Genomic DNA, 27,228 nt, shown 5'->3' with positions numbered 1-27,228 from the left:
CGCTCCAACTTTTACCCCCTTTTTTTTGCAACCAGCTCTGAACCCGTGAGTTCCAATGTCAATTCTAAGCAAGAAAAAAAAAATCCCGGGACACACAGCACGAAACCCTATCCAGAAGAATCGTCACGGACAGACAGGATGGGGGGAAAACAAATTATTCGGAAATATTTCCACCCCTGGCACGGGCGGAAGAAGATTTTTGAAACATTTCCCCCGTCGGACCCACCCCAAAAACTGCTCCATGAATAGTTGACACGAGTTTTGTGGTTTTGTTTCAGGTACAACTACGAGCGATGTTGCTGCTGCGGAAAAGATGCAGCACACAGCGAGACATCTAGCAGTAGCTGGTAGTAGCGGCAGTACGGGATAAAATTACGGACAAATCTGTCGTGTTTGTGGGCCAAAACCCCCCCCCCCCACGAGGTAGCATATTGCGGACAGCTTCTGTTCGAGTGGCTCGGTTCCACGCGCTCTGCTCTGCTTCGAGCGGCGAGCATGCGAAGACAAAGCAGCAGCCGATTGTGCCGTAGTTCCTGGTGATTACTACGTGACACCTTGAGCGACCGCAGGAATGTGGTTGAGTTTGTTCGATGTGGTAGCACGCCGTTTTTTGGCCCGGTGGATAGGTTGGATGTTTTGAAGGATTCGGAGGTCAAGTTGCAGTCGATGGGAATGATAGGATTCGTACATAATTTGATCTACGTCGACCCGTCTGTGCGGTGGCACTGCACGTTTATGGGTGGAATGTCCTTTTAAAGCTTTCAAATCCAAGCTCTCGGATAAAGTCTTTCGTAGGGTTTGTAACGGCTTTATCGATACATTTTTGACATTTTTGAGACGTTTGCGACAAATCCTTACTTAAAAGCGATGGAATGGAGATATTCGAGAGGTTTGTCAAAGAAGGGTCTACTAAGCGAGTCTTCTTCTTCTTCTTGGCTTAAAGACCTTTTACTATGTCATGTCGGCGTAGGGATTGGTAAAAACCGTTTTCATCTTCTTCTTGGCTTAATGACCTGCTAATTTAACGTCCAATGAGTGTCGGAGTCGCATCAGGATCAACCGTAAGAGCAGTAATGGATCTCGATGTATCAGGATGGCGACGAACTATTATAGGCCATCTTTGAAGAGATCCTTTTATTGAGGCTAGAAATAAGTCCTTGCGTGTAGACTCTGGATTTGCTCCGAAGTCTACTCCAGAATTACTCCAGGTTCAATATAAATTGATTGGAAGGCTCAGAGTCTACTCCGTAGCTATGAATGCGTGGATCAGTGGACCCAGATCACTTGGAGTGTACCCCTCATATTGCAAGGAATCTTATCCGGCGATTCTCGGAGTTCTATACAGAACTTGAATCAATTTAATGAATCTCAGCCGTTCCTTTCACACTTTTAAACGATATCAACTTAGCTCAGGAGTAACTAGTTCAAGTTGAGATTTGCTCTTCTAACGTCTTCTTATTTTCCTTTGAATCAACAACCTCAGGAAGTCTCAATCTCCCATATCTGATTTAAGATTTTATCTATAGCTAGACAGTCAGATTGGCGGTCCGCTGGCCGAGGCGACAGCGACGCCGGTCTTCACACGGCAGGACCGGGGTTCAAATCCCATCCAAGACCGCCTCCCCGTACGTAAGGCTGACTACTTACTACGGGTAAAATTAAGTCACTGAAAGCCAGAAATGGCAGTCCTCTCACCGCTCCTCTCTTGAGGTCTTTATTTACTTACTCATCAGGCACTACAATCGGGATCGCGGTCTTGACCTGCTCCAACAATCGATGCTGTGCACGGTTTAGTGCTGTCGTCCACATCATGACTCCATCTTAATTTTGGACAACCACGACTCCTGTGACCATGCGGATGGCCTGAAAGGAATTTAAGGACTGGACCCGGCCGGTGCCATCTTCAAGACATGACCAGCCGACCGGAGTCTGGAGTGTGCTGGAAGTGCTCTATAATGAGTCCATGTCTCATAAGCGGATGTACTGGGACTATAAATGATACTTGGGCAAAAACTGACCGAGACGATCTTGCCGGTTTTGACACACTTTTGTATGTCATATTTGATAAAACTCCAGGTCTAGGCTATCGCAGCTGTCCTAGTTTTAGCCCTACAACCTCGAAAGGTCTCGGCCTACCATTCCTGGTTTTTCTTGACTTTATTTCATCCGTAGCTCAATAGTCGGCCCTTCAATTCCCCTTCAAGGGTTGCAAACACCCCAAACAATAAGTAAATCCATTTTTAATCCAACGCCAACCTTGAACTACCGAATTGTGTCCACGCACCAATTTTACAGTATTTATTTTATCATTACTCTACTCTCATACGCACATCCTACGTGCGAGGGTGTGATGGGAAAGGGGCCACGTCCGCCCCCCCCAAAACAGTTCGCGTCTGACAGAACCCGCGGATGCACTGATAATAATTGATGACATAAAAACGGTGCATTTCCACTTTATTAAAACAACATAATTACGAGCATTATCGTTGTCTCTGCTTGGTCATGCCGAATGTCCTATCTTTCCCACAGCCCTTATTTAAAAAAAAAAAGTTGCAAAAAACAACCCACGCTTTCACTGCTGAAGGTGTCTCCATATGGATGCGACATTCAAAGCGGGTTTCGGGTTCAGGTGCTTTCTAGCCTTTTCGTGCTTTTAACCGCCTCGTTTACAAAACCCGCTCCCACTTCACAACCGGATGAGATGACCGGTGGGAAAAGGGTAGAGGTTTTGGGATTCTGGCGGGGGAGTGGACCCGGGTGGACATAATCGTCGCCTTGTGGCACGATCGCGATACGGGCTGCATGCTGAACTGTCAATAGCAGGCTGCCCCCAGCAAAAGCAGTAATTAATTGCCCAATCGCTTTGCCCCGGACGTAATCGTGGCGTGGTTTTTGGGTTCCGCTCTGTGCCCTTTACGTTTTTGGTGTTTTTTTGTTTTGTTTTTTCCATTTCATGGTGTGTGTGTTTTTTTTTATAATTGTTGTTTTAATTTTCAATATATAAGCCGCCAGCAGTGCATCTGTTACGTGCGTTGCAGTTATTATTTTTCCTGACAGCTGTGCAAGTGTTCGGAAGCCCGTAGCATTCCACCGTGCGGAAAGCGCCTTATTGCGAGGGTTTTTTTTTTGTTTTTTGGTGGTGTTGGTTTTTTTGTGGATTTTATATGCTTTTTCGAGGGCCAAGGATTAAAAAGTCCATTAATTATTAATTGCAAGTCAAAATTTGGGGAAAGTTATTAAAAGCAACACCGTTTTACAGCAATAGAAATAAAGAAATTTACCATACTAACAAGATTTACTGTAAATAATCTCATTTGAAGCATTTACAGAAGACAACAAGAGATAAAAATAAATTTTAAAAATGCTCCCCGTCCCTTGCTTTTTTAAGATCATCCTCTTTATAAAAAATCACCAAAAATAGAGCAATAAATATGAACATTCTTTTAAAAGCACTTCACCAAAAGGTGGGGAGAATCGAGTTTGGCTTTTTTTTATTAACACACCAATTTCAAGTTTTTAAGCACCAAATAATACCATTCCACGCATTCGATTTTATGTCATTCTTCGCTTGAACCACTGTTTGCCATTTTGTGCAGTATTATATCACAAAAGGCGAGAAAGAGAACAACAACAGCCACAGAAAACACATGTACAACAAGCTGTCTGTCAGTTGGCTGACATTGCCAAACGACCAAAAACTCGTGCTCAACTGTACCAATATACCATCCACCAACACGAGACAGACACCGCACGGCCCAGTGCCGGTGGTAAAAGTTTTGCACTTAAAGAAGGATAGAGAGAGAGAGAGAGAGAGAGAGAGAGCAAAAAAAGCAGATTTCTTAAGATATCTTGGCAGGGGCGAGGAAATCGATTGCAGGATGCGTGCGGGACCTGGCGTGGAAGGATAATGAAGGTAGTTTTGGGGAGGGCGAGCGGTGGACGAAATCATGACATTTTCAACTGTGGCCAAACTGCAGTGTCGCAATCATCGGTGTCGTTCCCGTTGACGACATCGTAGTTGTCAAGATCGTTTCCGCTACGATCGTTTTTTCTTTCGTCCCGTTTACTGCGGGACGGGTGGTTGTCCTTAGCATTCTTCAACTAGTTGGGCAGCAAAAATCGGCACAGCTTGTGGAGGGCACCCTCAACAGCCGAAAAAAAAACGGTAGAATGAGAGAGAAGGAAAAAAATGTGAATATAACTACCCCCAGCACTGCTGTGTGGGACGCCCAGGTCCAGGACAACATGTTGCATATTACATTACAATTTCCCGAAACACTTTACCAACCCGGATCTTCGGAGCTCGAGTTTTCGAAGCAAAAACACCTCGAGACTTTTTGCTGCAAGATGCTGCTGCCGGAGCTGAAGTAGGAGAAAGTTTTTTGATAAATTTCCGGTTTGATTCCATACCCTGTGCTTGAGGATGGTACTTGAGAGAATTTTTTTTGCTCCTTCTTTACCTCTAACAAGAAAAACGCCGATTCTGACCATCTTGAACCGTCACCGGGCTATGATGACTTTTATTTATTTACACATATTTCGTTGCTGCAAGGATGTGTACCGCACCGGGAAAGTGAGACGAGCTAATGTGAAACTCCTCTGCTTGCTACTGCAACACGTGCGATTGTTCCCCAATTTCTTGACGTCCAGGCAAGGGATGCAGAAGGATCTGTTGTTAAGGGTCGGGATGAGGTGAAAATGAATCTCCAACATGTGTTGCTGCGAGATGCGAAGAATTTTTTCTTTTTCTTATCCCAATACATGATGAGTTTACACGTTCGAGCACGTGTGCGGTTATGCTTTGAGGGTTCAATAATTGAAGTTTGTTGGGTGCTGTCTGTTTTTTTGCTGTTTCCCTTTCGAGCTTCAGAACTACCGATTTGCGTTTTCTTTGGGATATTAATCGATCAACCTTTTTTTCTGCTTCTTTCCCCGTTTTACAGTCTTTGCCTCGCTTGAGATGGTATATAGTGGGTCCGCATCGGTCTGGTACCAGCGTACACGGACATACACGTAGAATCGACTGAGGAAGAATCGGACCAACAGGAACGAGTGAAGAAGTCGAAAGGATCCGCCAGCCTTCGGTACCAATCCTGCAAAATCCGGCGAGTAACGCCCAACGCAACCGAATCCGTCATCCGTCGCTAGCATCCGTGTACGCTACTTGCACGGCCGAGCACGGACGGTACGCTGGCCCACACTCCTCCAGCCGGGGCAGTGCAGCGGGGCAAGGATGCACCGGTTGCCGCCCGCACCAAGATGACGGCAGCACGGCAGGAGGGTTTACGCCCGCACCGCAAACGTACCCACCGCCAGATGGCGCACAGATGGCGCACGGGCGGCCGAAACTACAAACCCGGCAGGGCAACCGTACCACCACCCGTAAACGACGGGTGGCGAGAATCCACAGCGCGAACGGTGGGCGATGATTTGCCCAAATCCAGTCCGGTGCCAGTAGACAGCTGTAACCATACTAGTTTTAATTATAAATTTTATCGTTACCAATACCTTCGACCTGTAGCTATTCTGTACATAGCGATAGCGATAATTCTAGCAAACGGTAAGCAACGTAACGATTACTCAACGCCCACCAATATCTGCAATAATTGCAGGTCCTATGGAGTTATAGCTTGGGCAAAATCTTTTCGATACTCTAGACGACATTTTCTTCAAAGTTGTTACTTTATTTTACAGATAATATACAGAGTCAGATAAAAAAGTTTTAAAATAGATACAAAAAAGAAGGTTCTTCAGATATTTGTTATATTTTTCTTTCACAAAGTTAAACAACCTTTTGAAACGCTTTATGCATCTTGATAGCATTATTCTGATCTAAGGTATCTTAGAAAAATATATCAGTGTGAATATCTCATAAGACTTTGGAGTTCCCGAAGATGTCCGGAACGCTTAAAAAAATCCAACTCGTGTAATGATGCATCAGATAATTAACTTCCGTTTTTGATTTTTCTTTGACTGTCTCATACGGCTTCGTGACTACATTTTCCACTTCTCACCCCTTCCGCCACCCAACCCCACCCAGTGTCAGCATTTGAGCCGGACTTTGTATATCCACTGGAGAACGTAACCGTCGCGAAAGGTATGTCCTGCTGGTGTGTTCCCCCGATCACACACCAACACACTAATGTGTCTTGCATTCTTTCGGCAGGTCGTGACGCCACGTTCACCTGCGTCGTGAACAATCTCGGTGGTTATCGGGTGAGTGGGGAAGCAACACCGGCCCGGGTATGTATCCGATTCCGACGTGAAATATGGTATCGATTCTTCCATGATTTTGTGGTATTATTTTCTGTTGTTTCTTTGTTTTCTCTACACCCGCTGAAAGAGCACACCCTACCCTCCCCTACCTTTGCCCCGTTCCAATCGATTCTTTATGTTGCCTTTCCAATGTACCCTACTGATGATTCCTTGTCATGAAAAGAAAGGCCTTGGTTCATTCTTTCTCACCCTCCTCCGGGTGTCACTGTTTTCCATTTCCCGGCAACCTCGGAACCTGCGTGTGTCTGTGTGACTGTGTCTGTAGGAGAGCAGCGAAACAGTGCATTGCACACGTGTTTCAAAAGCTCAGTGAACGTAACGACACGTAGAAACTCGTCCGGAGCGCGTATTCTACATTGGATGCACGTCGGTCGTCTCAAAGAAATCAAACTATTGAAACGACGTGCCTGGAAACGTGTCAGAAATCGGAAAAAAGCCAGTCCCCAACAGCACACCAGAGGCAGCAGCCGAGCATTGCCGTCCATCATTTCCCGATCATGGTGTCTCCTCTCTTCACTCACTCCCAACACAATCCTGCAATCCTCTGTTCCTTTTTGGCGAGACTTCTTTTCCATTTCGTTTTTTTTTTCTTTTGGTTATGTCGAGCGAGCGTAACCGTTCAAGCGTAATATCTAATATTCCCGTGCACCGCATTTTAGTGGCGTAGCAGCGCACCAGAAACAGACCAAAAGCGTTATGTTCCTCCCCACAAAAAAAAATCTCACCAAAACTGCAACTGCACCGTAGTGTAAGCACCAGTTATGCACTGTCCAACCCAACTTGGCCAACTCTCCTTGCTCCTTCCTCCAACAATCCATTCTTGGCTCGTTGCTGCCGGTAAGGTTTGGCTCTCGCGAGTGGTCCACAATCGATATCCACTTCAAAAACTGTGTGTCTCTGACAAACTCGTTCGAAGTTAACTGGGCTACCGGTGACCTTCACATCCACCTCTGACCAGAGAACCCGCCGACCAGCATCAACAGGCTCTCCCACCGTGTCCTTCTGTCCGATTCCCCGGTCCCAAACCATCCGGAACTCATCTTGTACATTTTCAGCGTCCTCCAAAAAGCAACCAACCCTACTGTGTCAGCCTCCAAAAAAAAAAAAAACAGAATTCCAAGCTAATGCTCAAAAAAACCGACCAACACCAGCACCTGCACCAAGTAATGATAGTATTTTGCACCGAAACACTTTCACTGCAGCACCGGCAGCACCGCACTTGTACTAGTTACTTGCACCTTTGTTTTTTTTTGTTTTTGTTTTCACAACCCCATTTTTCTGTTTCTTGCCCCTGGTTCAGGAACAACTTAACCTGCGGAAATTAACCCCCCTCATATACTTGAAACCGTACCTTTAATTCCACCGCATCGGAAGGATAAATGCTATATTTCATGGTTTCGTAGCACGTCCCCGGTATCGGTACCGTTTACGAGCCGAACGGACGATCCGGGGACGTTGGGATTCAATTGCCTAGCTGTCGCTTTAGAGCCGTTTTTGGGTTATTTGATGCCTACTGCACCCTTGTTTGCATGTTTGTTGTTTTGTAGCAGGTAATATGCGTGTTACAGTAATTTAGAAATAGATTTTCAAAGGAATTATTTCACGATCACGAAAGAACAGGGGGTGCAAAGCTGCATTAAGGAGACTGAATCAGATTGTCTAAATGTATTTCTGTCACGCGGGTTGGCTGTATGCCGTATTTTGAACGAAACAACTGCAAAATATACTATGCGCCTAAAAGTATGCAATATGCTGTTAATGGTGTTTTGTTCGTCCCTCACTACTACTAATTTAATGCAGCTTTGTCACCTAGTAAAAAATAGATTCAAATACACTAACACTAACATATTTTTACCCACTGTCACGACACTTCTTTCCAAAAAAATATAAAAAAATAAAAGAAATCTCCTATTCAAATAAGAATACATCAAGTAGTTGAAACGATTGCTGAGCTTGTTGTGTGCATGCCGCATGTAAATGAACGCATCTACCCTATGTGTAGGTTCACTTTTGCTCTTCCATGTATTGCTGCTTTTGCACTATCACTCTGCACCAAATCGAATAATCAAACTCGTTGAGATACCTACATGCCTACCAGCCAGTGACCCATTGACCCGATAACGTTGTGTGTTGCCGTGATCGATGACTTACTGCACTGCATTAAACCGAAAGACAGCACACACTAACGTGCATGGCAGTAAAAACAAAAAGGCTGACGATCATTGGGTCACAGCTGGTAACATGTCTAACCCGCTGCTCGCTGTACGATTGCACTGTTGTATGTATGCGATGCTCCATGCACGTACGAATGAGAGTGAAATGAGTGGGCGCGTGTGTGTGTGTGTGTGAATGTCTGTACTTTATGTTTATGTCAACCGATATGCAAACGTTCGATTGCGTTACCGTTGATTAATACAACCTTCTGCGTTTTTTTTTTTCGTGCCTCGTCCACCACCTCACCCGACCGTTGACCGTAACCGTCATGCAGGTGGCCTGGATAAAGGCGGACGCAAAAGCGATCCTGGCAATACACGAGCATGTCATCACGAACAATGGCCGATTGTCGGTGACGCACAACGACTACAACACCTGGACGCTGGTGATCCGGAACGTCAAGATGGAGGACCGGGGCGTGTACATGTGTCAGGTCAACACCGACCCAATGAAGATGCAGGTATGGTTTGCAGACCGTTGGGTGTCGTTGCCTTTTGTTATTTTGCAAATTTTCAGTATCTTCTTTTTGTTTTTTTTTACATATCTATTTCAGACTGCCTTCCTTGAGGTGGTGATACCGCCGGACATCATCTACGAGGAAACGTCCGGCGACATGATGGTACCGGAAGGTGGTTCGGCCAAGCTAATCTGCAAGGCACGTGGCTACCCGAAGCCGAAGATCGTGTGGCGAAGGGAGGATGGACGTGAAATCATAGCCCGGAACGGCACGCACGGAAAGATGAAAGGTAGGTAACGTTGTACCGGTTAGAAATCGAAATCAGTAGAGTAATGCTAATTTGTTAGAAGAGAAGAGGGCAAAAAAACACCTGACGGCGAAGTCATTCCCGTTCTAGTTCTACACAGGCATACTCATGCAAAAGGTCTGTTCGTTTCTTTCCCATTACTGTGCGCAGCCACGATAGTCGAAGGTGAGATGTTGTCACTGACGAAGGTGACACGTTCCGAGATGGGAGCGTACATGTGCATCGCCTCGAACGGCGTACCACCGTCCGTGAGCAAACGGCTCAAGCTGCAAGTACACTGTAAGTAGCAAACCACCGAAACCACTACGGATTCGAACTATACACCTACACGCCGGTCGTGATCCGTCGAGGTGAAACAGAATACATCCTATCCTGCAGTTGCAAAAACGTCCAATTTTGCCGACTGGCTTGTAGATGAAGTACCTCACAACACGGTGGGACCGTGTCTCGTTAGAAGTGGACAAAATAGTTCTATTTTTTTTTTGTTCTCAATAATTAGCTTTTTATTGAGCGATTTTTATATTAGCTGCCATAAGCTCGATAGAGTAAGTAAAACTGCTTAGAAGTTGATAAAGGCTAGACTGAAAAGCTCTTCCCATTCCCATTCGGACCGTTACCTTGTAGTAAGGACTATCTATCCAGCTACGTGGTATGAACACGTCTAGTAAGTCAGCAATGGTAGGAATCGAAAGCAAAGAAGAAAGGAGAAAATGTTCTTTAGCTAGCTTTTGTTGAACGATTTTTGTATCAACTTTGATAAGTTTAAACAAGTAAGTACACTCTGAAAAATACTCTAAAGCTGATTAGAAGGCAGTAATGAGTAGTTTTGATAAGTGCTAAGAGTTACAGCGCCTATCAAATGCTGCTATGCTATACAATCTTTTTAATCGAGGACTTCGGTTTTCATATCAGAACCTTCTGCATTTCATTTGTACGCAGTTCATTTTGAAGATCATTTTTAAGCCAACTGCCATTCTTTGATCTGACTGTTCTGATAGAGTCTAATAAGGTTCCCGTATTCTCCAACAATTAGAGTGAATTTGCCATATCTACTTAGTACCTACGAACAATCTAATCCTAGCACAAGTAGAGCTTGTGCACATATTTTGACCATTCAGTCACCTTTGCTCCCACCGTGCCCCGTAGTTGACACCGAGCCGTACTACTGATCCCTTACGGCCACCCGTACACGATTCACTATTCGGCCACTGTGCCACCGAGCTATCACGATGGCTACAAAAATGAACTGGTACAAGGCTCGGCCAAAGCTGCAGCAAACGGGGCGTCGAATCACACATTCTGGTCTCGTCCGAGCTATCAGTTTCATTCAGCGACCATTAAAATCCCCCGAGTACCTGGGGTACCATCAACTGCACGGTCGCCTCTAGGCGAGCAATCCCTTTCGGACGATGACGACGACGATGACGATGCTTGGCGTTTGGTCGTTACGCTTTGCCACTCGGCATCCCCAACACTGGCTGCCTATCGCCGAAACCCGGTTCAAGACTACCCTGTTCCGGGACGCATACACCGATGTCATGGTTTTGTCATCACATCCGGAAACTCTGGCCAGTGCGCTACCGGAGCGTCATGAACGAAATTTCAATTTAATTCAATTCTTACATTTGATGCTTGGCTGGCGTGTGTGTGTGTGGATTTGTGTGCCAGGTTCAATGTTACCCGACCCTTGATCTGCATCAACTGCCGTCCATACTGTCTCTTCATTTGCCCAGTCCCACTGCGGAGTTGCTCCGGTACGCAAAACGGAGCATTTTTTTTTATCCTATCCAACGTCATCACTATCGGCTTTTTGGGTCCGATCCGCTTGTCTGAACCTGAGCACTGGTTCACACAACCACCACCACCGAAGTACGAGGTGACAATTACCATACAAATGTTAGTCATGTTATTAAAAATACCGTAACCCTCTCAGACAGGATGGCAGAGCGTCTCCGGTACTAGAAACTGTCGCCCGAATCTCCAAGGGACGCCTTGTCACTACGGCCATTTTGTAGGCCACCGGGAAAATTCGACACCGATTCGGTACTAGCTTAGCTCACAACCCCACCCGAAAAGTTTATGGTTCATTATGCGTTTTTTGAAGGGGGGAACGCAACGTGCCGTTCTTCGTACTGCTTATCTTACCAGCTCCAAAAAGCTGCCACTTTATATACCGAGACGCTATGTGTGTGTGTGTGTGTGCGGGGAGGACCAGTCGTAAAATAAAGGGACAAATTTTAAAACCCTCGGTACGGCTCTTTTCGCCCACTTCTCGAACACGACACATTACATTTATTGTGTGTCCTCTGGTTCCACGGTTGTTGCAAGGGCACCCTGGGTAAGATGTGGCATTCATATTTTACCTCGAGCTAGCAATTTTTGGGAGTTAATTTGCTTTCTTGCTCTCTCCAGCCCCGGCCACCAGCAATCGAAGCAATTGAACATCGTAGCCTGCATTCACCGTACCGAAAGGTACGCGGTTGGCTCGTCCAATACCGGGTCCAACCGGAGTGCAGCGTGCATGGGTAAACGTACTAAGAAGTCCTTGGTGCACGGCTACAACGCATCACAGCACAGTGTGTATCCCATTTCCCAAGGGCGGCCCGTACGAAAGGCCTAAACCTAAATTAACACGGTACGACTGAAGACTCCTACCGTACCGCTACTACCGGTTGGGTTGGGTAACGTTTAGACTAATCGCTCGAAGCGTTCACTAGCCACGCGTTCATCGTACCCTCTGCAAAGAAAGCCTACTGCGTGTCTCATCGTCTCGCTCTCACACACGAGAAAAGAAGTGAGAACACGCTCAAGGACGGCCGCCGGCACCGGTTGAAACTTTTCCCATCGCCCCGAACGGTTTTTGAGGGTGTGTGTGTGGTTTTGTTTGATGTGGTGAATGTTGTTGTGTGCCTTAGAATATTGTTTGATAATTATTATTAATTTTAATACTCCTTTCCCTGCTCGGGCGTACCTCGGGCTTGGCAGGTAAATAAATGTGTCGTCTGCTAATCGTTGACGTGCTGCTGTCAAGTGAAGTGAAGTTACAGCAGCAGCAGCAGCCAGTTTTTGGGGTTGAATGTGTGTAAAGTGTGCTCCATAAAACACTCCCGGGAACAGGTGTAAATTAAATACGTCCCGGTGGGAAGCATGTGCTGGTGAGCGTTTATGATGCCGGGCCCGGTGTAGTTGGGGGAACGTACCTTTGTGGGGAAGATGTTTTCTGCAACGTAGCATTAGCAAGCATGGCTGGCGAAATGAAATATATCGAACCGGTGTGGTAACGTGCACGAGATATAAAAATGGTTCAGATTGTGCAGATTGAAAATTTGTAATAGTTTCCTGCAGTGAGAGCGTTTGATCGGTAGCGTATAACAAGGGAAAACGATCTGGAATCGATTTATTTGCGCGAAGTAAAATTACTGAAGATTATTTCTCCGCATGGTACGATGTATAGATTTCAGCAAAAGGATTTAATATTCATCAGCAGTGAGAACAATAAGTATGCTTGCTATTGTTGGGTTAAAAATGAGGTACCATGTGATACTGTAATAGAAAAGGTAAAATTAGCGTGAGTAACCCTGCCTGTCAGTAAATCTTCTTTTTTTGCAAATTGTTTTTCGCATAATAAGCTCATAAATAATCACACAGATTCCCAATAGTGCGTGTGAAAATTTCTTCTCTACATGGGAATTGAACATTGGCTTACGTTATTTGAATCCATTTACTTACACACTCGGCTATCTCTTCGGTCCACGGGAGAGAGGATAAAAAGGCCATAAAAAACGCAACCATCGATTTATCATATGATTAAAATTTTATACCGAAAACTTTTAAAGCACATTTGACTGCAGATAGGTGCCTATTCTTCACATCGGGGATATTCAATATTTCTCATCTCTATTTTCTTTAAAAAAAAAAAACTTTACCAAACCATCTTCCACTTCTTCACCCTTCCACAGTTCACCCACTGATCCAGGTGCCAAACCAACTAGTCGGTGCTCCGCTCGGCACGGACGTGACGCTAATCTGCAACGTAGAAGCATCACCGAAAGCCATCAACTACTGGCAGCGTGAAAATGGTAAGTACAGATAGAGCGCCACACAATCTTTACCGGTGCATCGATAAGCATCAATCAAGCGACGATGTACGTATGATGGACGATCTCAGTCACACCCTCGTTCGCTCACCATTCCCCATTCGTGCCTTTCCCTTGTTGCGTAATTAATCTTCACTAATGCCGAAACCACCATCACGATTCCCAACAGCAAAAAAAAAAACACTTCCTCACACATACACCATCAGAAGAAAAATCTCTACCGCTTCAAAGAGCGGCACCGTAAAATGGGCATCGAGCTCCAAAAAGTTCACCGAATCGGAACAAACAACGATGCAAACAAACAGCTTCCACTGGGTGGCTAACTGTGGGTTTTACACTTTTTGCATACAATAAAATGCAGCGTGGTGTGTGTGTGTGCTGAGAATATTTTTTGTCTGCATGGCAAGAATAGGGAGGGAAAAATAAAACGTGCAATGCCCACACCGCGTTGTGCTGACGTACGCGATGGGTAGCGTTTAATTTATTGAAAATTAATTTTCGCACAGCACACAAAACGGTTCAGCCTGCTGTCTACCATTCTCTGCGTCTCACTACTCTTTGCATCACACACACACACACACATACAATTATCCCCAGTCGCCCGGTAGAATGCTTCCCCATGCTAGTAGAAGCAAATATTGGGAATCGTTTATAACCAGCTGTTGATTACTTGGCAGTAGACGAGCTTGAGTGTAAGTAGGCTAGCGAGGTTTGCTGGTCAGAGTATAGGGGGTTAGTGGCTAAAAAGTACAGACAGAAAACAATCCTCCTCCACCAAAACCTTCCACACTACCCCATTGAAGTCCAAACCAAAAACTCTCTTATAATGTTCCGAAAATTAAACAAAAAGTAGATCCCGGTGCGCCCCGTCCGAACACCGACAGCGCACAGTATTCTGTTGCGCTTTTCGCCTATGACAGTGGACGGTACAGAATGGCAGACCGCTCCACAGCCTGTTCCTCCACGGCCGAACGCATTTGCCCACGCATCATCGGCGTATGGTCATTTAAAACGCAATTTTGACTATCATCTCATACCCGGTGCATCCCGATGCATCCCTTAAACTCCCATTAAATTTCAACTTGTCGCTCTCGCTCGCTCCCTCCTTCTGCATATTTATCGCGCCATTGTGTTGCATCGCATAAACGATACCGTTTAACGGGCGGACGTCGAGCATTACACACGCGACCGGCAAAAACTCGCCGCATGGGTCGCCCAATGTGCACACTTTTTATACATGCCCATCCGCCCCATACGGTGGGGCGGCAATGGTGTGGTGAACGGTACCGGGTGAACGTGACGATCCGTGCCGACCAGGATAATGCTGCGGCACGCAAACAACGCCGAAAGCAGTGTAGAATATGGCGGGCGGGCGGGCGGGCGGGCACCAGAAGGAGAAGGGGAACCGGGGCTGTGTGCATGTATTTTGCATTATCTGTTCAAATTGTAATTATTTATTCAATGTTATGAATGTAAATAAGTTAAATTACTTGTTAATCATAAAATACACGCACGTGCCTACGTTTTGCTCCGGTGCTTTCAAACCAACTTCAACTTTCAGGGGCTGGATGGGAGGTGTGGTGGAGGATGAGGTATGTGGAACGGGAGCCCATTTCATTGTTGTTGTTGTTGTTGTTGACAGACTATGACTATGCTGCACCTCTGGAACGGGGGTGTTCCTCGCTGCTCGGTAGAGACAAGGCGAGAACTTCACAAATTGTTGCCAGAGCTGGGCATGGTTGGGTGCCACTGCTGCTGCTGCTGCTACTACCATGGCCGGCCATATTTAACGCAAACCACCACTGCACTACACACATCATCACAAGACACACAGACACAGCAGGTGCAGGCGGAAGTCAACCACTATCAGTGCAGTGCAAACGCTTCTTCGCCAGGTGGCGCTACCGTACCTCAATAATACTAAAACACCACTGACAGCGCTGACATGGGACGAGCACGCAAAAAAAAAACCAGAGCCGGCGATGGGGAGGATTCGCTGAAAGATGATTATTTATTTTGTTTAATGAAATAAATATTGCAAGCTACACACCTCCTCCAGCAAGACTTGCGAAGAATCGCACTCACACCATCACAGGCACCATGTTTATTCAAATCACAACCGTAAAGTGCGTGCAGTATGTTCTGTTGTTGGTTCGCGGCAAAATGTCCACCCATCTACAAGTATGACGTAGTGACGTTACGCTGTTTAGTTAGGGAGAAGGTGACGCACGGAAAGCTAAATTTGGCATCCCCAGCTTTATTAGTCCGCGTGCAATGTGTGTACTGACAATGGGGTTTTGCAAGTCTAACGTCTTCCAGGAACTATCGACAATTGGCTCACTGCTTATATTAATGTGTACGTGTGTGTGTGTGTCTACTTGCAGGCGAAATGATCATCTCCAACGAGCGGTATCTGATGAACGAGAACGAAAGCTCCATGTACGCGGTCCAGATGACGCTCGTCATCCGGAAGCTACACAAATCGGACATGGGCGGCTACAAGTGCATTTCGAAGAACAGCATCGGCGATGCCGAGGGCACCATACGGCTGTACGGTAAGCGCGAGCTAGCTAATTTTCCATGAAAAGTATGTGATATCGCTTGTCGTTTTGATTGAATTTCCGATACATGTTGCGCCTAAAGGTATGCAATCCATTTTCTAAATTAGCTCTACCGCCATGAATGGAGAGCTGGAGGCTTCCCTCTCTCTTTCTCTTCTTGGTCTAACGTTCTCTTAAAATCATGCCTTCCATTTATGGCTCACTAGACTTAAAGAAACCACGTAATTAGAAAGTCAGTCCTTACTACGGGGGAACAGTCCGATTGGGATTTGAACCCCTGTCCTGCCGTATAAAGATTGACGCCTTTGTCACCTCTATCACCGGACTTGCTAGAGGCCTGCAGTTAGTTGAAACTAACTTAACGTAATCCTTCGCCTAACTGTCAACAGAGTAGCTGAACAGTGCTTAAAATAATGTTGCATAGCTTTAGGCGTTTTCATTTTGTTTAAATACTATCCTTATAAGGAAATTTTTTAAAGAAAACAAATTTTGTCATACAACAGTTTTTTTTCACCTTCAATAATTGGCAAACACAAATATTATTCCCATATCCTGGGCAAAAAAACTCGCGTCGCAACAAAATTTCGACTTCTTCCGCCAGAAAAAAAAACCTCTTGCATATTCGGTGCGAGATTTCGCATTGCATTTGCACAATGGGAGCAGCGGGAGTTTTGCCGTCAGTTTTGCCGCAAGGCAAAACACTTGCGCTGCAAAGACGCAACACACAGCTAAAGTGCTCTCCGGGGAAAATGCAGCGTAAAAGCAATTCCTTCCATTCATGAACGGGGGATTGCATACAGTTGGGCGCGAAGAAACACATTACAAATAACACAAGCGGGCCGGCTGGACGGTGGTGGTGTGGGAGGAGAAGAAAGAATGAAAGGGAACCGCTGCCCTACCCCAAACAACCCAACGTCCACACGCCCCGAAACAGACAAAACGACGATGACGATGGAGATGATAATAATGATGATCGGATGACGATAGCAGTGACGCTTGATCCCGGCGGGATTTCACACCAACCAACCTGGGATGGGAAAAAGCAATAAAAAAAAGCACAAACCAAAACCGAACGAAAAGAAAAGCGATCCGGGTAAAAGTGTAAACCTAACCTCACCCCGGGAACGGTACGACGGGTCCTTGAGCTGTCTGCCCGCACATGTGGTTCGATGAAAAATGGAACGTACCGTCTATTATCCGGGCGGGAATTCAGAAATGATTCGCTGTAGTTTCGACTCCGGGGGTTGCGGGGGCTTGCGGAAGGGCATGTAGCCGTCGGAGCACCCAAGTACACAACATTCTTCCTTCCGTGTTCGCTACTGACTGTGCGGGACCGAAGCAGCTACGAGAAAGCTCGGAAACCCCCGACGAGAATCCCTCGTTGATCCTTGAGCAAATCGCAACAAACATACCGGCGCTAGCGACAGCGACATGAATGGAGGAGTGGGAAAACGAAAAAAAAAAAACAAGGGAGAAAACAAACATGAAAAACGGGCTACCCGAGGTTTGGTGGTGCATACATAAAAATGAAACCAGCTGGCCCACACGCCACAACCCATGCCCACTGTGCAGTTCCGCGTCCGCCTGAGCTGAGCAGAGCTGCGTCTTTCGTGGGCATTGGGTTAAGGTGTAAAGCAGGCGCTGCATGACAGAGTAAAAAAGAAGAGAGAGACAGAGAGAGAGTTACGATGAGGAAGCTACTGTTAGCTTCCCGCCAGTGCTATACATCCTTTCGCTTCTCTTGCGAATCCTTTCTGCACAGGGGGGTGTGAGTTTTTCTCTGTTAACAATACGTTCGCCACTTTACGGTACGGTGAGGAAAAACAATGCGAAAAAAGTAACGCAAAACCGCACGCACGACAGAATGGAAAACGCAGGTCATGAAGGGGGAGGGGGGAGGGGAACGCTACTTCAAGCGTGTAAGACGGAGATGATGTTGTTGTTCGGGGATGTCCTTACGGTCTCTATCTTTCGTATGGTTTTTTGCCGGTGTTTAAACCCTTTCGGTGACAGTGTGCTTTTCGCTGTGATGTAAATCCACATAAACGAAGTCATAGACTCATGTATAGTGATATTGCTTATAATTTGTCAACAAATCAAAAAGACTTTTAAAAACAACTTTTGAATAATAATTGAAGTATAAATAAAGAAATAATTTTTACTTTTATCGACCCCTGAATGTATGCAAAAAATGAATTGAAAATTAAGTTATTATTCTATCGACGACTTCCAGCAGGTTTTGTGTGTGTGTGGTTTGACGTTTGGCGACTTAAATGCTCTTAACTTTACATAAAAAAACTTACAAGGAAAATTAGTGGGCATCAAAAGCTTCAAATTTGTTGGAACTGAAATTAAAAATTCCTTGCTAAAAAGTCAGACGAGTGAATGGTTTTTTCCTGCTTAAATTTGCTGGACCAGGATGACGAGGATTGTTGCAGCAGGTCAAGACCACAAAGCCAATCTCCGGCAGGGATTCGATACTCAGTAACGATAGCTCAGTAATCATGGTTCCAATCATATTATAGTTGTGTTCCATTGTCCCCAGACAAATGTCCATTCTTCTTTTTTGAGCACTACAACCGCGAACGGCCTCGGCCCGCCATTTCTGGCTTTATATGTGACTTTATTTTACCCGCAGCAAGGTGGTCAGCCCTGCGTATGGGAAGAAGCGGTCCGGCTGGGATTTGAACCCCGGTCCTGCCGTATGAAGACTGGCGCTGCCGTCGCCTCTGCCATCGGACTGCCACCGACAAATTTGACCTCTTCTTTCTTGGCCTAAAGACCTCTTAGGTCATGCCTGCTATTTTGGTTTATTAGACTCAGTTGGATGGTCAGCCCTCACTATGGGGGAACGTCCCGGACGAGACTTGAACCCCGGTCCTGTCAAGTGAAGATCGGCGCCACTGTCGTATCTACCACCCTAAATGTAATTTGTGAAATTTTACCTCACAAATTCTAATTAAACAAAACGAACAAAGGTATCGAGTTTGCATAACTTCAGGCGTAATTTTTAAATTACCAAATCTTATTAAAAGAAGTAATTACAAAGAAGCTAAAGAAGTTAAATATATCAAAGATCAAAGCTCATTTCAAAATATACCAACAAATAGTCCGAACACACACCGAAGGGTTTAACATTGGCTGTGACAACGCCACTAAACCACATACTAAAGCAGAAAAGAGCTCTCATTCCGATCATCTTCGTGTGCCATTATCAACGATCGGCTTCACCGTATAGGACGAACACCAACTGACCCTCTCACTACTCAGTCAGCACCACACACACACACTGATACACACATTCGCCGGGACACCATGGTGAGCGCTTAAAATATTAAAAATCATTGCGCTTTCACTAGCGAACAATGCGCACTCGGCGGTTTCGGCAGCCAGGGTGAACGTTGAAGTGTTCCTATTCAGTGCTTCGTTTTTTTTATTGTTCCTCGTGGATGTTTGCTTAGGTGATGCAGGTACAGGTACACACACACACACACACTTGTTGACAAAATAGGATGGCAGGGAGCAACACTAAATATAAAAGCAAAACCAGAAACGATGAAAAGGAAATAAAAATGTATTATCACAAAATGGAGCCACACACGCGGGCCCTATGGTAACGTAATCGTTGCCAGTTGTCTCCGATCCGTGAGTTAGCATAACACACACACACACACACAACCGGGGCTGAACCGGATTGTCCATTGTGTAATTCTGAGGGTGGCAACCGAACTTTACAATGTGCGAGTTTTAGTAATTTGTTTGTTGTTTTATTCCGTTTTGTTTTTAAGTTCATGCATTTAATCGTTCCGTTGTATAGCGCAACCATCGCGAGAGAGAGAGAGGATTAGAAAAGGCTTGTTCCGTAATGTTAACGCTAAGCCTGGTGAATGAGCCTGGATATCGGTTATTTCGGGGTAAAATGTTCCGCAGCGCACCCCGGTAGGATCAAGTTTTAATCCTACCCATACAAGCGTACGTGAGCTGGAGGAAAAAAAAAGTGTTTGATTCAGAAACACCCAAATCTGTCATTTTATAGAGAACTGTCGAATTTATGTGTGCGCAAACATTCGCATAGAAATTGCGAAATGAGATCGCACAAAATGTCGGAACTAAGTTCGGTAGAGGTTTTTGGAGGTTTAGTTCTGTAGAATGGCATCAGTGTTTTTATTGTTTTCTACAACATCTATATAAACAAAATGGAGTATCCTATTGAGAAGTTCTTTTTTTTCTTTTACGATACAAACAGAGATGGAGCTGCAGAAGAAAACCAAGTCGGCACATCGTGTGAACAGCGTGGAGGACACCTCGGGCAACGACGTAAGTAACCATTTTGTTTTAGTTTTTTTTTTTGTATCTGTACTCATCCTTTAGGCCTGCAGTGCACTAAACCCTTCCGCAAACGGTCAAACAAATGGGTGACCACATCATAATGAGCCGATTGGGTTTTTGTGTGGCTTGCGGGGAAGGTTCCTATGCGCTACAGTAAACTTTAATTAATACTACCCGTCGAATCTGGCCAAGTCCGGATGCGGTGCAAAAGGGCGTTGGTTCAATCGTTTCGGGAAGGTCTGTGTGCCCCGTGCTCCATACTAATGAACTTTGGCTGCTTGCGAATGGATTAAACGTTCTAAAAGAAGCTGGGCGAAGTGCAAGACAACAACAACAAAAAAAAAACGCTAGCCCAATTTGGAGAACTTCCAATATGAGTCCTCACCACACAACACCCACACACCCGAACCCGGTAGGCTCATCTTTCTTTCCCATTTTGTTCGTTTTTTTTTTCGCTTTACCCCTTTTTGCAAAGCAGGAAATCAACTCAACGCCCAACATCGACCAGTCCGAGGAGAGCAACAAAATACACAAAAATGGCCGACTTTATAAGGGTTTGCAGGCGGGCGAACACGACCTAATTAGCTCCAGCACCAACGATGCGACCGGATCCGTCCGAAGAGGAAGCTGGACGAGCTGGCAGTGTCTGATGCTGGGGACGTTCGCAATTCTAGCGGTACAGATCCGATGTTACGTCTACACGATGCTGCCCATCGTAGAGTGTTGAGTCTAGAGTCAGCGACACCCGTTGCGACGTCGTTGCGACAACAAATCACAGGTACCAATACGAGCCCTGGCAAGGGTCCAGGGATCCATCAATAATGAGCCGACGGCTAAAGTCAGCTGTTTAGGGATGAACTGTTGGAAGACGTTGATGGTGATCTAAAACCTAGCAGCTCACACGAGTAAGACACGATACTGGGAGGTATTCAAACAGTTTCCTTGTGTAGAACTCAAACTGTTGCTGATAATTTTACCCCTCTGTTGGGAACTGTCAAAAACACATGTTTTGACAACTACCACGAATATTCAACCTTATTCTCCTTTTGCTTTGGAAAGATCTTCCAACAGGTAAGTGCCACTCGTATTGATAAGACATCCATATCATACATTTCGCAACGTATACGCCTAGTGGCACGAGATCTGTCAAAGTTTGACGTTTACTAGCTCGTTTTTTTTTGTTATCTCTCATCGGCAAGCAGTGTGAGCTCTACATAGGAAACAATGTAAAATAGCAACAGCAACACACAAAAAAACTCTCCTACGATTTGATTCACAAATCACCGGTGAATCGAGGTGGGAAATGGGAAAAGCATCTACTACCACTGTAAGCTAGGGAACCTATAGAGATAACCAAGCATGATCGGGATGCATGAATGTCTGCGAGGACTGAGCTTCTCGGCGGAAAAAACTCTTTGCACCCTCCAACGTTAAGCCCGCAAGGTGAGTTCACTAACCAAAAGGCTAGGTAGCTAAACAGCAGGAGGGTTTGAGTGTCCGCGAATGTCTGCCGGGTGTGTGTTTGAGCATAGTACGTGTGTGTGTGTCACAGTAGCGTGTAGGCCGTTATATCATTCTAGGGATGTAAAATTTGACAGCAAAACTTAGCGAAATCGAACCTTGTTTCCTTGTCTTGCTGACGAAGGTGAAGACAAACCACACGGACTTCGTACCGTTTTTTGGCCGAACTACAGAGAACCTGACTAGAAAATCGAGTTCCAGTCAACCCAAAAACGGATTAGTAAAATGTTTTGCTACACTCAAATACCAATGTCAAACCGAGTAGAGCGAGAGAGAGAGGTGTTGGAGTCCAAGATTTTAGCTAGATGTTTGTGCTGCTCCGAGAATTGTTAGGATATCCACAGCTAATGTCCATAAATGGGTTAAAAACAGGGGGGATGCGGAGATGCAGTATGCAAAAAGCAAATACACCCAGAGCACCCACGGCAAACCAATTACGAAGATGAGACAAATGTGGTGCATCTGTGAGGTTTCCTTCTCTCGCACAATGTGTTGTTTGCTTCCCGTTCGGTTCAGTCGTTTAGCCAACGGAACCGTAAACAGTCCATTCATCATGGCTTTGGTTTGGTTAATGGTGCACCACCGTTGCACATGACGCACGATGACGAACATTGCACCTATCTTTTTTTCTCTCTCTCTCTCTCTCTCACTCTGCCATGGTATGGAAATTCCAGTGGGGAGAACTGGTGAGGTTTTTTTTTTGCCAGCAGCAATCACACTTCATTGTCACCGGGATTGGGCAGTGAAGCATAAACGCTGCTGCCTGCACCAGCTTACGGCTAATGAGTTGAAATGAATGAGGAAGCACGACAGTTGCAAAGGCAAACAAAAACTGAACGCAGATGAGTTCGCAAAAGGCGCGGAATATTTGCCGTCATTAGCCTTAATGGAAATTATTTCCAGCGAGCCGAGCCATTCATTGTAGTAATCTACCGTTTTGTTGGGGTTTTTTTTCTCTCTCTCTCTCACTGTGCATACTTTCAACCACATGTGTGTCAGTGTGTGTGTGTGTTGGGAAAGGATTGCAACTACATCTGTTACATGATTCAGTTTCGCGCTCAAACGTCACAAAGTCAGCGTGCGCTTTTAGCGATTAAAAAATCAGCTAGCAGTCGGTGCGGTGAGAGACAACAAAACTAATCCATCTCAGATTGGAAGAAAAGTGCCAAAACAAAACCATTTACAAGGAAGAGGTAAAATTTGAAATAACAAAAAAAAAACTCTACAGACAAACCCTCGATTCATTCGGCTGTAAATGGTAAAGTAAGTGAAGTTTTCTGTTTCATGAAAATAGCACCATTAACATAGGCTACACGAGAAAAGGGTGAAAAGTTGTTATTAAATGTAAAAAAACAAACAAACAAAAACACGCAACAAACGCTAAACAAAACGGGAAATACTAGAGAACGCAAGTAGCGACTACAATGCTATTATAAATGCATACATTCGGGCGCTAAACGATGAATGCAAGCAGGAACAAAAAGGCGAACAGGTAGGCAATAAAAAGGGTACAGGAAAAGGGGAAAATGCGGGCGGAAGGAAAAAATCTAATTAAGCACCCATTCTGTCACGATAATAAGAGTAATGGTAACACTAATGATTATGAATTGAAATTATTACTCTATCAAACCCAAAAAGAAAAACAAACCAAACACCCTACATGTAACAATAATAAATGCATTATCCAGGTGAAAAGCAAAACAATTTAAAGTTTGCCGTTTGGTGGGATTAAATCCGAATAAACGACCCCCCAATCTCTTTGTTGTTTGTTAAAATAAACCTATTACAAGCGATTTTTTTGAAAACAACATTGCATACTATTAGGCGAACGATGGTTTTTTGTTTTCGCTGTGCAGTGAGGAGCGCAAGCAAAGTGCGCCTACAAGGTATGCAATTTGATGTTTTTTTATCTTTCAAATCATCTCGTTACCCTGGTTTGTTTGCTTCCTTTATCACCTGTCACCTGTCACTTGGCTATATGACGATAATAAATACATTTTCATCTCATAAAACATTACAGAGAACATCATTCATACTCTCTTCATAATCATTATAGCTCAAAACAAAAACTGACACAGAAAAAAAAAAAAAAAAACCAAGCGAAAGAAATCAAAACACTGGCGGGTTTAGCGTGGCGTGTGGTTATGATAGTTTAACGTTTTTGCGAAAAAAAAACCCAACAAAACAAAAGGATAAAGGTAAACACAGAAAACAAGAAAAAAAACATAAACCAATACACAAAAGTATAACTCACCAGGCACCGAGGGCAATCGATCAATCAATTCCGTTGATCTATTACATATATATATAAATAAGCATTCGATATTTACGCATACAATCAGCCGCAAAACGCAACGCTCACGAGCGGTTTAGAGTTGAGGCTTGACGGGTGGAAGATAGCAGAGAGAGAGAGAAAGAGAAGGAGAGAGAGAGAGAGAGAGAGAGAGAGAGAAAGGTTGGAAAGGGGATGCTATATTTGTTGGTTTTATCGTTCAATATCTTACGTAAGCTGTTAGATTTATGGGGTGCGAGTCTGAACTGTGTGTGTGTGTGAAGTGCATGTTTGTATGTAAGTGTGTGTGCATGCTTGTATGTGAGATAGAAAGATTCCCGGGGGAAATCAAAACAAGAGAAAAAAAGAAGGAAAAACAAGGGTCTGCGGTAAAGAGAAGAAAAATGAAGGAAAGAAAACCAGCAACAACAATATGAAAAAAGTTTGTTACATAGTTTACCAAATGGGTTTAATCGTTTCCCTTTTTGTGCAGTAACAAATACAAACGAAAAGACATACCGAAAAATCTACAGTTTGGTCAAGCAAAGCAGAGAAAAAAAAACGGAAAAACTCAACAGAACCGTAAAAAATAAGGTAAAGGAGAAGCAAAAACTAAAACTAAAATTTAAAAACAAGAAACAAAAACAGAAGTATCAATAGCTTAGCGGAACGATAGAAGAAAAACAACAATGCACAATAAGGTGGGGACACACAAGCATACAATGCATAAGTTTTGTCCTCCCGTAGCAACCCAAACCGGCGAGGGCAAAGTGTGCGTGTAAAAAGCGACTAAAAGGGGATATAAAGAAGAAGCAGAAAAGTAAACCTTCACAGCACTGTAAAAAAACGATAAAAAAAACATGCAACTGCTAAAACACACACCATGAAGGAATACAAATATTGCTAACTCCGAATTGGAAAAACCCCGAAGCAACAAAATCATACAAGCTTAATCAAGAAATACAACCACAAAAATATTAAAATTAACAAGTGAACAAAAAACCCAACTACCACGAAAAACAAACGAGAAATATGAAGAAAAGTTACTAACCGCAAATAGAAAAGTAACTGAAGCAAAATGGAAGACGGTACTGAGTCCAGCACAACACTCAACTTTGGAAAAGAAGTAAAATAATGAGCAAAAAAAGGGGGTGAATGATAATGTTGCAACTATGAGGTAGATAAGTAAATGCAGAGTAAACGCAAATAGAATAACGTGCAACAGCAAAACAAAGGCAAAACATAACAAGGAAGTGTTGTTCACATTCGTTTTGTTTAATGCAGCATGTGTTGCAAAAGAACACACGCACACATCAGAAGCAGTACGATTTATGATATAATCATAAGAGCAAACAACACTGAACATAACAAACGATTGAACTACTGATGAGAAATACACGAATAATAAAACTAAGCAAATGTGTTGTTTTTACTCCTTTTTCCTTATTTTTTTAATAAATTTTTAATTTAAAATTTTATTCAGTGAGAAAATTGAAGGGAAACTGGCTTTGAAATACATTTTCTGGCTCCTCTACTCCTGTTTCCTATCCAGAAAGAAATGTTCGATGAAAAACGAAAGTAAATGACATCTAGTGACAGCTAGCCGTTCTGATATTCTTCAGGAGCGTAGAATAAAAATCTGAAAAAAAATTCGTGTCCTCGAAGAAAACAAAAAAAAGAAACAAGTTGTCTTCTGCAAAATCTTCGCCATAATCTAGGTTTATCACGTGAAATTCAACACTTCATTTGCTAGATATCAGACATCTTTTCGCTAGCTGTCATCGCCACTAAGTGCAATTTAGTACCGCCCGGGTGAACTGTCATAAAATGCAACTACCAGATACTGCTTCGATATGAGTGTCGTAGTGTCAACATGACTGTCATCCGAAAAAAAAAAACCCCGATCGACATCAAAACAATTACTTCCTGCTGTGCATTGTGCGATTTAGTAAAATTTAGTACAGCGTATACTAACCGACTAGCACGACTAGTCGCGCCGTGGTGCCGGTCGTACCGGATTGTTTCGATTCTAATTGGGAAAAATCCATTCACGGCAGGCACGGTTCATCTATAAACGAAAAGCCCAGCCAAGCAGCCTGCCAGCGTTACTACTGGTGGTGGTGCGATGTGTGAACGATACTTCGCCAGCACCTTCCTGACATCCCGAGCCCGAGATACGGATTGATGTCACGCCCCGTACCGGCAGCAAGGAAAAGAAAAAAAAAACAACCCCCCCCGGCCAACCCTAACCGACCCGAAAGGGGTTTTTTTATTATGCATGCAAGTAAGAGATACGAGCCCGAGAGTTTCGGCGAAACTTTTGACTGCTTTTGACATCTGCCCGACCCACCGGTTCGATGGTTGGTTTTGCTTCCGGTATCCGCTGAACCATCATCCTCCAACTATGAGAAGGATGAATGATTTTCCTTTTTCCACGCACCTATCTTTTCCTTCTTTTTTTTTCGCGTTTGTTTCGACGCCGACAGGAACACAGAGGAAGGACAACAGCACAACACACATACACAAACAAACATAGAACAGGCAACTCAGCTGCCCGGTTTGGTAGGGACGAAAGCGAAAAAGCGAGGTTTTGAAAATTTTAAATTATTTATATATTCAGTTTTCTGTCATACTGCTCGCTGCAAGAATCTGTCACGCTCCGGGATGTATCGGGCGTGTCTGCTGACCTAGAGTTTACTAGTTTTTTTTTCTCCTATTTTTGATTTTATTTTCATTTTTTTCCGATGATAAAAGTGCTATTTGTTTTGGTTTTCGTAGCTCTCTATCACCCTGCTTACATTTAGACAGTTTTTCCGTAGTAAAGCGTTATCCGCTGCGGGGAAGTATGCGCATTTATGCAATCAGTAACGCGGTAACTCATATGCAGCTAATATGAAAAAAATCACTCATTGAAAACCATAGTAAATTGAAAAATAAATTTGTACTCAGTAAAACACATTTCCCAGAAATACGGCTGGGCCGTCCTTTATGAATAAAAAAACCAATCCCTTAGCAATTTTAAATCGATCTGGTAATTAGCACTGTTAAATTCCTTTTTTGAGGTTTATATTGATACGCCCGAAAGTATGCAATTATTTGTTTTAGATGCTTTAAATTAATTTCACGCCGCTTATTGGGTATACAATATGTATTGTCCATGATCAAATGACAAAATAAAAAAAAAACCTTAATGT

General features: G+C 44.2%; 1 protein-coding gene across 6 annotated transcripts in view; it reads left to right on the top strand.

Moving 5' to 3' along the window:
- LOC118508284 (protein amalgam) overlaps positions 1-25,448 on the top strand; it is a 55,486-nt gene extending 30,038 nt beyond the window's left edge. For 4 of the 6 annotated variants that reach the window (XM_036047946.1, XM_036047929.1, XM_036047937.1 and 1 more), the window contains 9 exons: positions 4,944-5,560; positions 6,041-6,097; positions 6,167-6,216; positions 8,765-9,236; positions 9,405-9,533; positions 13,214-13,333; positions 15,736-15,906; positions 20,159-20,229; positions 20,720-25,448. In XM_036047946.1, the coding sequence (XP_035903839.1) occupies positions 5,260-5,560; positions 6,041-6,097; positions 6,167-6,216; positions 8,765-9,236; positions 9,405-9,533; positions 13,214-13,333; positions 15,736-15,906; positions 20,159-20,229; positions 20,720-20,968 (1,620 nt within the window). In that variant the 5' untranslated portion in view covers positions 4,944-5,259 and the 3' untranslated portion in view covers positions 20,969-25,448. Of the gene's footprint in view, positions 1-4,943; positions 5,561-6,040; positions 6,098-6,166; positions 6,244-8,764; positions 9,237-9,404; positions 9,534-13,213; positions 13,334-15,735; positions 15,907-20,158; positions 20,230-20,719 lie in introns of all 6 variants that reach the window. The other 2 variants (XM_036047973.1, XM_036047963.1) reach the window with 2 other exon arrangements.
- The last annotated feature ends 1,780 nt before the right edge of the window (positions 25,449-27,228 follow it).

Source organism: Anopheles stephensi, chromosome X (assembly GCF_013141755.1).
Source record: "Anopheles stephensi strain Indian chromosome X, UCI_ANSTEP_V1.0, whole genome shotgun sequence".
NCBI classification, from domain to species: Eukaryota; Metazoa; Arthropoda; class Insecta; order Diptera; family Culicidae; genus Anopheles; species Anopheles stephensi.
Note: the sequence above shows the minus strand (reverse complement) of the source record. Positions and strands in the feature narration are given on the sequence as shown.